Source organism: Cebidichthys violaceus, unplaced genomic scaffold (genome assembly GCF_023349555.1).
Source record: "Cebidichthys violaceus isolate CVI_PGR_0920_01 unplaced genomic scaffold, fCebVio1.0.p SCAF_5, whole genome shotgun sequence".
NCBI classification, from domain to species: Eukaryota; Metazoa; Chordata; class Actinopteri; order Perciformes; family Stichaeidae; genus Cebidichthys; species Cebidichthys violaceus.
The window spans coordinates 6718034-6727910 of NW_027176705.1; the positions used below are offsets into that span (position 1 = coordinate 6718034).

Sequence of the window (9877 nt, forward strand, 5' to 3'; positions counted from 1 at the left end):
AGCAGTTTCATGCAGTTCATCAGATGCTCCTGCCCGGCTGACAGCTCCTCTGTGTCCACATGGTTGACGCCCAGATAGTACTCGACAGCCCCGAGTTTAGCGGCCCGCAGCCCAGCCGGCGAGTCGCCGCTGAAGCCCCGACCGAGCCCGTCCTCCCTCTGCCCGTCCACCGGCGGCTCTGTCGGCCGCTGTTCGCCGCCCTCTGCGCCGCTTTCCTCATCACCGTCACCGGCCTCGAAGCTCTTGAGCGAGCAGTATATCTCTCTGAGGAGCTCCCTGGCCTTGTATTTGGAGCGGAACGGGTCGTTTTCGGGGTCATTTCGTGATTCTACAACAGTGAGATTCTGGGCGTTGGTGAATTTGTCGCAAACTGCTCTCCACTCATCGCTGCTCACAGACGCCATATTGGTCTTCTTCTTTGTCGTTTAGCTACAATAATCGCACTACTGCCATCTACTGGAAGTACTTAGGTTATCTCTTTCCAAGTCAATTTATCTCAAAAATATGGAAGCCCGTTTCTGCCGTCTCTTTACTTTTTTCCGCCAGCAAAAAAAAGAACAAACACTTTTGGTGCATCCATCTGTAACCATAACACTGATCTGATGTTTCCAGTACTCACGAAAATATGAGATACTTTAACACAACAAGCATATCAGCAGCTTCGCAGGTTACTCTACATATAAATGGATTGTGAGTACATTGAAGACAACTTTAAATGTGGCTTTACAACAGATGGCATACTTCAATCGCTTGCTGTTTCACATGGGATTGTACTGAGCAAACGCACCCTTGAATATAATTAATTTTAAGTAAGAAGCAGTTCTGGAGTAGAAAGAATAAAACCGATGTGGCAACCTTCACTGAACAGCAACTGGAAACATCTGGTCAGTGTTACGGTTACAGAAGTGTTGGTGCTTTTTTTTTTTGGCGGAAAAGAAGTAAAACATAATTGCAGAAACGGTATTCCATAGTACTTGCACTTTACCTGAGAACATTTTTTTGCTACTCTGTACCTCTGCTCCATGACATTTCAGAGGAAAACACAAACATACAAATACATCAACTACATTTTCTGTTAGCTACAGTATAGTCCACTTATACTTTATACAGTATACGCCACCTTAACTTCAATTACAAATTTTAAATGCTGCTTATTCAAGGTAATGCATCAGTAATATGAGCATTTTGATTGCATTTGCTGATAATACCTCTGTACTTTTAGTGAAGTAAAAATGCAGGATAGGAGTTTTTTCTTTTAATTTTTTGTACTTTTCTTAAACGATCTACTACTTCCACAACTGGTTTTGACAGTATTGATTGAAAAATTGTTTAATATATTCATCCAGCTTGAAGCCACTAGCTTCCTGTTGATTTGATATGTACTTTCTAACTTTGTTGATAAGATGTGTTTAGTGTTAATTTAACAAGGGCGTTACGTTGCAGAGCAAAGTGTTGGGTGTAAACACGGAGCAGTGGAGTCCTTGACTTAAATCACCCGCTGAATTACGTTCAAGTTGCTCATAGCCAGTTTATTTGAACAAACCCAGAGAATCAAATCATTAATCAGGGAAAAATAATATTAATTATACAATAGCAATAAATTAATGTGAACTACATATGATAACAACACACAGTACATGTTTGGTCAGCACTGACAGAAGCAGCTTGTCTTATTTATTATACTTTCATAAAACCATGCCAAAGTCCATGTCACACCGTTTTCATTGTACAGTATAACATTTTGCACAACGAACAAAAAGTGTAGCTCTCTGTGTGTACTCCCTGCTTAAGTAAAGGTTAATGGATTAAAGTCCAAATGTTTAGCAAGTGATAATCTGCCATCGTGTGGACATCACAATATGACTTCAGGCTAAGTTCTCTTTGAAATAACATTCATATTTCAATTACTAAGCAGGTAACAAAGTAATACAAATAATAATGCTGATGACCTAAAATGAGATGATTGATGACTAAAGATTGCTTTGCTGAAAATGTGCAACAAGCAGTGTGCAAGGCAGCGAACTGTCAGGCTATTTAGCAAAGTGTACATTCACCCACATCATATTTTTGTGTGTCAATGTGTGTTGAAATTGAATGTTCCAAAAACATCCCCAAAAACACAGCAGTTGACCTAAATTCTTGGAGAAAAAACATCTGCTTTTTTTTCTGTCTGTGTAGTAAAAGTGAAAATTCATGAGGATGATCAATCATGGTAACAATAGGTTAAGGTTAAAAATGGTGCAAGTGCCACAGTTTAAATGATTAGATAAGATGTTTGGATGCATTGGTTTTGATGTCCAGGTTTACGTGGTGGTTTTAACAGCATGGTGCCACTCTGCAGTGATCATTCTGCATCTGCTTCACTCTGCCACTAAGATTGCGTCTTCTTCTTCTCCATGCTGTAGTAATATAGAAACAGTTGTTTACAAACCTACGTCGTCATCATACCAAGTGTTTCACTTCGATAACATTGCTCTTTATCCTAACTCTTTCATTAAGTGATTGGTGAAATAGTGATCTAGGTCAAAAGCCATGGTGACAAAATTAAGACCAGGTTAAAAAAATAACTGGAAAGACACTACTATTTTTGGTCATTATCATTTCAAACAATTGGCAAAAGAAGGACATCATGATCCAAACCTGAACACACAAGCTTGAAGCTTTATGACAAAGCAAATGCTATAATAGTAGCCTGCTAACCTACCTAACATCGCTTATATTTCTTAAACTCTTCATAGAAGCTTGAATGGAATTATGACCAACAGAGTGGAGTTTGTCTATGAACAGGTTATTGTGGACCATGAGATAAAGCCACCACTTTCATGACACCTGATCTGTTTACAATAACAACAAAAAAATCACATCATAGAATATTGCTTACTTGTATTTGATGAGACGACTTCCCTGCATTAGCTGTGCTCCCTCATTGGTCAAATGGCAAGCAAACAGTAGCCAGTTGCGTGGCTGTACCTTGTAGGCGAACCTCATGAAGAGCAGGGAATAGCAGGACAGAGCTGAGAGGAAGGATAAAACACACAGGTAATCGCTTATTTCAGCACAGTCTTCTTATAAAACACTTACTTCTATCATATTAAGCATCTAAAGGGGGGTTATCAGCACATGTGTCCGTGTCTTACCAAAGGTCATCCTGCCACTGATAATCTCAGGGCTCTTCTTCATATCTGTGATGGCGGCTATGGGAAGACCCCAGTTTGCTACAGGACCCCAGAAATGCTGTGAAGATGCACACAACGTGACGAAATACAGTTTGAACCACAGACAGTTTATGGTTTGAGCAGTATCTTAAGATGGTTGAACAGTAACACAGAACAGTACAATGACAATACTTAATGGTAAAATCTGTATTATGAATCCCAAAACAATATAAAGTCTAAAAAGTACTGATGTCGAAAATACATGTCAGTAAAGATGTAAAAATGATACACCCATATTGGGTATGAGACAAATATGACAAACAGAAAGTTTGAGTACTTACCGTGCTGTTGAACAGGATTATATTTTTCAGGGCCATATAGAAGAGAAAAGAAGAGAAATACAGAAAAGTCATACTGATGTGACCTAAAGCTGCTGCCACTTGTAATGGGAAAAATATATTTTACTATCATGAAATGTTTTAAAAGATGTACAACTGAGAGGGAAAGTAAGGAAAACAAACACTGACAAAACACAGCAGTCCTGCAGAAGCAGTTAATCAGTTTTATTGAACACAGCGTTGTGTTTCTCACGGCTGGTCACACACTCCCACTTCAGAGAGAGGAAGTGAAGACATAGTGTCTTCCTTTTCTGTTTGGCAAGTTTGAGACAGACCATAAAACCATCACTGACTCCCAGTTAACGCACCTGGCATGTGTTTAGATAAGAACGATAGCCAGGGTACGAAAACATCTACTCCCTGTCAATGATTTATCCCAAGGCGTGAACTCATCTGTGCATAAAATGATTTGGTATCTTGTACGATGTTGAACTTTTCACCACAGACACTGACTGAGGTGGCTGTGGTGCATCTTTCCCTTGCAAGTGAAATAAAATAGAACAGGACAACTTTGAATCATTTGAAGACTTCAATATTTTCTTTGAATTTGTGAACAAAACTCTTCTCCCGATTTATCATTAGAAGTTTTTCCAAAACACACTTAGAATAGGCCACGGGTTTGTTTCAGCTAATTCACGAATGACAAGAGAACTAGTACAATTTAAAGAGTTCAGGTCCTGCAGGGAGGAACATCACCTGCTTCATCTTGCTTCGGTTCCTCATTACTAAATTAGATCATAATGAAATAGGAAACATTTCAGTACCTAGATGATATATAATTATTTAACTACAGTTACAGTTAACTCTTTACCACACCAACTCATTGATTACAAAAAGACCACAAAAAAGCCTTGTTGTGTCAGAAAGCCAAAGAAACCCCAGAGCTGGTGCTAAAGGCCACACATAATTCCTCACCATATCTACAGTGCATTTCTTAGAGTTTCTACTTGATTTTCAGCATGTTGCAAATGTAAACAAAAATGGCCCCTTGCATCACTGTCATAAATCCATCTGTGGATTGCTGCTAATCTGTGGAAAGTGCACACACCACCCGGGTGTGTGTATCATGTCCACATTAACCAACGTTTGACAACATGTCAAAAAGTAATAAAGCAGTTGTCTCTGCTTGCCTTTGTCTCCATTAACAGCGAACGTAATAAACTGGAGAAACAAGCGAACTGAGGGTTACTTTCTAACGTTGTTACAGAAACGTCCTTGAAAAACTAGCAGAGAATCGAGAGAAACGACGTCAATTTAACACAAAGTAACACACAAATTACTTAAAATACTCATTGGGTTTGATTAAAACGTTGTCTGAACAAATCGGGACCGTAAAGCATTAGCTAACGTTATCGAGCTGACAATCGACAACCAACTAGCAAACGTCACTTTAGCATGAATGCTAATAGAAAATCTAACAGTTTTCATTTGTACATACCTTGTCAAATAATCCCTGAACTCTTTGCTCTTCAAATGGTCAATAGCTTTCCGTGCAATTGTCGCCGCCATGGTTTAACGTTGGACTGGTGTCTGTTATGGCAAAGAAACGCACTCTTTCTCTGTTGAAGGGCGACTGAAAACTCAGCTCAGAGGACGACTGGTCTGATTTCCGACCACAACATTGACACTTTACGACACTGTCGCAACTACGCAGCGCAACCTCAGTCGGCCCAGTCTGCTGCCTCTACTCTATTTGAAATTTACCCAGAATGATTAGCAACTGAATTATATAGTTGAACATTCAATTCAATTCAATTAATTTTGTATAGCCCAAAATCACAAATCACAAATTTACCTCCACCCCACAAACCACAAGACACCACATCATCATTTGTAACCATTTTTCTTCAGATACTCATCTCAACGCAAAATAAACAAGTGTAAACACACATTATTAATGTGATTACATTTCCAGCCATCAACAGATAATACAATACACACAATGCAATGCCCTACAAAATATGAAAAGAAAATGAATGCAATAAAAATGCAATAGTAAATCCCCGCAACAATATATGCAGGTGCACTAAAACAACAGTGTTGTTGCACAAAGCTTACCATCAAAGTCCAGAGTATGTGCATAACTTTAAAAAAAAAAAAACAGTTGATACAAAGTGAAAGCTGCAACAGATGCTGAGGTTGTCTGACGCCTATACACAAATAACTGACAAGGCAAGGTGAGGTGAAGAACTCCACAAAACAAAGCACATTGTAATACCTGCAGTTCAATTTACCTTAATTAAACTGTTCTTTGAGGGAGACATCTGCCAACCAAAAATAATAAAAAATGTGGTTTGGTTTAAGTTTATTGAAATCCACTTATTGTTATTTAATCATTTATTTATATATTTGAGTATAAACATTACAGAATAGATAAAGCAACCTATAACAAATATCCCCAGCTATCATTTTTAAATGTAGTTGTATGGTCTTAATGTCATTGACTCGACATCAGTGTCCACCATTGGGCCGCACTTCTGCATAGTTCTTGACCAACTGGGAGATCCTGACGACTTTAATGTCTGTCGGTACTTGATCATAGTCTGACCACAGGTACTCTGGAGACAGCACCTTGGTTGGCTTGTTGTACAGCAGGTACCTGCATGACAGAGAGACAGATAAGCAATGTATATTCCACATCCATGTGTCTAATACTCAAGATGAGATTCTTCAAGAAAATAAGAAACTTGATACAATCTAATAAATAAAAGAAATGTGATGAAGACGGGCAGATAAAATGAGGATATGAGCAGGTTGGATTCTCTTGAAACTTGTTCCTTAAAAATAAGAACAGTAAAATCATTGGAAATGAGGGGATAAATTTGAACACATGTTGTTACTTATTGAGGTGACTCTCTTCCTGCCAAACAGCTTCGATCTTATTCTTAGCATCTTCCTCCGACTGTGTGTAACAGTATCTGATGAAACAAAAGAAGTAGAAGAAGAGTCACTGTAGAGTTTTATTTTGTTTTTAATATGCATTGTAAACAAAACTTGGTAAATTAGTTGTGGCAATCATCTCAAAAACCTATAACAGGCTTAAATGTTTTTTTAAATATACATATATATATTTGTAATTGTGATTTATGTTTTTAACAATACACCAGATGTTAAGGGCAAAGGGTTTTACCCATCCAGTGTCTAAATGTATACCTTATCATTAGCTCTGTACAATCATTACTATCTCTATGCGCAGTACATTGTCCTTTAATTTAAATAGCAAAATTAAAATAACTTTAAAAATACTTAGATTTTGGTTACTTGACTAGCTTATACATGTCCTCCAGGTATCCACCCCAGACAGCAGCAGTGTAATAGTAGTCTCCTTCATCAGCAGGAATAAAGGCCTTGGATTCCGGACGGCGTTCATAAGGAAACTGATCCCTTTTTGTATTCTGAGAAAAAATAAAAATGTTGAAATATGGAATAGGAATGAGAGGCTATAGCTGATACCTGTGACGGCACTTAATGTGGTAGCTGATCCAAAAATGAGGCAATATCGTTCGAAAAGACAAGTGCATAAGACATGGTATAATAGGTGAATCAATGAAAACATACAACAAATAGATCACATAACATTGTTATTAAGATAAATTGATAAAAACTTCCATTAATTTGGCATGAATATATTGTAGGAAACCTTGTAGTAGCCACGGTGAAGCACAGCAGACAGCTGACTGAAAGACTCGGCTCCAAAATTGTTGTGAAAGACACTGTCGATGTCCATCATATAAAGATAGTCTGCTTCATTACGGATCTGAAAACATTACAGTTGAGATGTGAGACTGACCATGCAGAGACTCAACTGCATGACCAAGAAATTATATTTAAGAGAACCATATTTAATTTTGTGCATTTCACTTCTTACCTGTTTGTCGATGGTGATGGTGGCCCATTTCATCCTACCAAGCACTACTTCCTGCCAGCGGTTGACACTAGGGATGGTGACAACAGAGATTTTCCGGTCCTTACCTTATATGTATATGGTCGATTCTGATACTATACATCCTGGTCTCTGACTGTACTTTGTATCTGACTGAATTATTTTAATTGTATGTTTTAGGACATGTATTTATATTATGTTTTGTCCTTTCTGTTAATAGAAAGGACAAAACATGCCAAGGCGTCAGCTAATAGGGATCCAGTTAATAAACAATACAAAAATAAAATAAAATAATTATCTTTACAGAAATGTAGCTTGCAGACAATACTAGTTTTGCTTGATTTATATAATGATATGGTGCAAGCAGGATATTTTTATTGCATACCAGCAGCAGAGGCACAATAATGTTTCTCTTTCATATTCTTTGTCATTTATTTGGAGTTACAATCTCGAAGATCTCTGTTTTGTTCACTTTGGCAGCATGTAAATAAGTAATCGCAACTGTTTTTGCATCTCACTTCCCAGAAAGAACGTTTTTTTCAGGGCCAGGACGTGAACCAGAGTGTTATCAAGGGTAAATGGAAAGCTTTCTTTGAGCGGGTGGTTTTCTCTCTGTTGGTGAAAAGAAAAGTTCATCCTCACCCAGTTTGGATTTTGAGGTCTCCGATCCTCCAGCCGCCATTGTCCGGGCAAAAACTTAAAAAAGAAACACACAATATTTATTAATAATATAACAAATTCATACAGTATGACACTTCCTGGAACTGTTGGGCAGAGACAGGATTAATGAGTACTTACACAGTGTGTCATTTAATTTTCAAAGTTTTATATTCACTCCAGCCAGTGGCTATGTGCACTGTGACTATTTGTTTTGGTAAATTACCCTTTGTTGAATTAGCAGTTCGGTGGCTCTAATTTATTTGCTCTATGGTTAGGATCTGATGTATGTATTTGAACTGACACAACCTCTCTGTCTTCAGCGACATTACCGGAAGGATGAGATGCTTGGCCCCGGATTGATATACAGGATCCTGTGAAGACACACAGATACAACAAATTAATACATTGGTAGTTACAAGTTTTAAACATAATTAAACTTGTTTTTTTGTTTTTTTTAAGAAACACTGATGTTTTAGTAATACATTTTTTTCTCTGCAACTTAATCAATGGATTAGATTACATTACTTTAATGATTAACTCTTATTATTTAAATGTAAATAGTTGAATTCATGACCAATTGAATTATTATAATTTGAAGGCCATAATGATCTGGTGTGTAATTCTGCATCCGCTCTGCCTTCAATGCAGCTAGACTGACAAAAAGCACCCTATAGTAGATTTCTCACTTGAAATTTTGTTGTGAAGATGTGCATGCATTCTATTTTTATCATTCTCTTTGACGATTTAACGATTTTGCTTTGTTTGAAACTCAATTTTGGATGAACTAATGGACAAATATCTACTTGACAGTGTCACTAATATGATATATTGAAGCCAAGATAACTTTTTTTTTTCTACAACTTGTCTATCATTGTGCCATTCTACTGTTGAACAAATATTATTGTATGAAATATGGTGTCTGTATAATCATGAAACCAGTTACAAAAACATATAAATGTTTGTGTCGCTTCCTGACTGAATTTGCATTTATTGAAACGTTTCCCATATCTGACTCAGGCTCTTGTTTAAAGGTAAATGTGCATATTCCATATATAGCCTTTGTACACTGATCTCTACATCCACTGGATTAAAAAGGAGAGAATAAAACACATTGCCTTCAGTAATGTTACTATGTTGTAGGTGGAACATTACTTGAATTCTACTCTTCCTGTGGTTCAGTGTTGGTAATTATTTAGTGTATTTTGACAGTATGTTCTGATCGTCACTTTTTAAAAGTATTTCTTCGTCATAATGTCAAAATCTAAAATACATATTTTCTCTCTTCTCTTTCAAGAAATCATGACCCATACTCAAGATAATCTACAGACCTCGCTGTAAGCAATCATTTTATGTAGGAATTAGGAGAAGAGGGAAAATATGTATTTTTGATTTTGGGGTGAGCTGTCCCTTTGAAATAGTTTTGCCTTTTATTTCCTTGATGATAAGTTGTAGTGTAAAGTCAGTAAAAAAGTCTTACCCAAAAAAGACGAGAAGACAGCCAAGACCTACCAAAATATGGATCCTTGTAATGTAGCGCAACATATCAATTCTGTGGATAATTTATAAACTATGTTTGCAACTGCAACAATATTGAACAACAGAAAAAATAAATAACAGAAACTAAACTAAACTAAGAGCACTGTCTGTACGCTTATTCCTACTGTAAAATAACAGACAGCACATTTGGTATTATTGAATCTGTTACCACAGAAGGGGAGGTTCTACTGAGCATGAAGAAAGATCAACAGTGTGACGACTCGCATGACTTTGTCCTTCACCAT

The 9877-nt window shown here is 37.2% G+C and overlaps 3 protein-coding genes across 3 annotated transcripts in view; all 3 read right to left on the reverse strand.

Moving 5' to 3' along the window:
• Window positions 1-414, reverse strand: part of kifbp (kinesin family binding protein) — a 6954-nt gene extending 6540 nt beyond the window's left edge. Inside the window, exon 1 of the mRNA XM_068730993.1 lies at window positions 1-414. This exon is cut by the window's left edge and continues 52 nt beyond it. Coding sequence (XP_068587094.1) covers window positions 1-404 — 404 coding nt within the window. The 5' untranslated portion in view covers window positions 405-414.
• Window positions 415-1508: 1094 nt separating this feature from the next.
• mpc1 (mitochondrial pyruvate carrier 1) lies at window positions 1509-5174 on the reverse strand. The gene is made up of 4 exons (XM_068730889.1): window positions 4988-5174; window positions 3138-3234; window positions 2882-3014; window positions 1509-2399 (listed from the first exon to the last, which is right to left on the reverse strand). Exons 1-4 carry the CDS (start codon window positions 5060-5062, stop codon window positions 2372-2374), a joined length of 333 nt encoding a protein of 110 aa, XP_068586990.1. The 5' UTR covers window positions 5063-5174; the 3' UTR covers window positions 1509-2371.
• A 277-nt stretch (window positions 5175-5451) lies between these two features.
• Window positions 5452-9650, reverse strand: LOC137887763 (globoside alpha-1,3-N-acetylgalactosaminyltransferase 1-like). Its single transcript, XM_068730958.1, has 8 exons — window positions 9574-9650; window positions 8426-8467; window positions 8079-8132; window positions 7422-7488; window positions 7194-7310; window positions 6815-6948; window positions 6394-6471; window positions 5452-6152 (listed from the first exon to the last, which is right to left on the reverse strand). Exons 1-8 carry the CDS (start codon window positions 9636-9638, stop codon window positions 6005-6007), a joined length of 705 nt encoding a protein of 234 aa, XP_068587059.1. The 5' UTR covers window positions 9639-9650; the 3' UTR covers window positions 5452-6004.
• Window positions 9651-9877: the final 227 nt, after the last annotated feature.

Excerpts from the sequence above, each read along its gene's own strand:
- LOC137887763 (XM_068730958.1), bottom strand. The coding sequence starts at position 9,638 with ATGTTGCGCTACATTACAAGGATCCATATTTTGGTAGGTCTTGGCTGT. Across the intron at positions 7,489-8,078 it reads GACCTCAAAATCCAAACTGG|TGTCAACCGCTGGCAGGAAG; the intron begins GTGAGGATGAAC and ends CACCATCCCTAG. Across the intron at positions 6,153-6,393 it reads GAAGAGAGTCACCTCAATAA|GTACCTGCTGTACAACAAGC; the intron begins GTAACAACATGT and ends TCTGTCATGCAG.
- mpc1 (XM_068730889.1), bottom strand. The coding sequence starts at position 5,062 with ATGGCGGCGACAATTGCACGGAAAGCTATTGACCATTTGAAGAGCAAA. Across the intron at positions 3,015-3,137 it reads CAGTGGCAGGATGACCTTTG|CTCTGTCCTGCTATTCCCTG; the intron begins GTAAGACACGGA and ends CCTTCCTCTCAG. Across the intron at positions 2,400-2,881 it reads AGTCGTCTCATCAAATACAA|CATGGAGAAGAAGAAGACGC; the intron begins GTAAGCAATATT and ends ATATTACTACAG.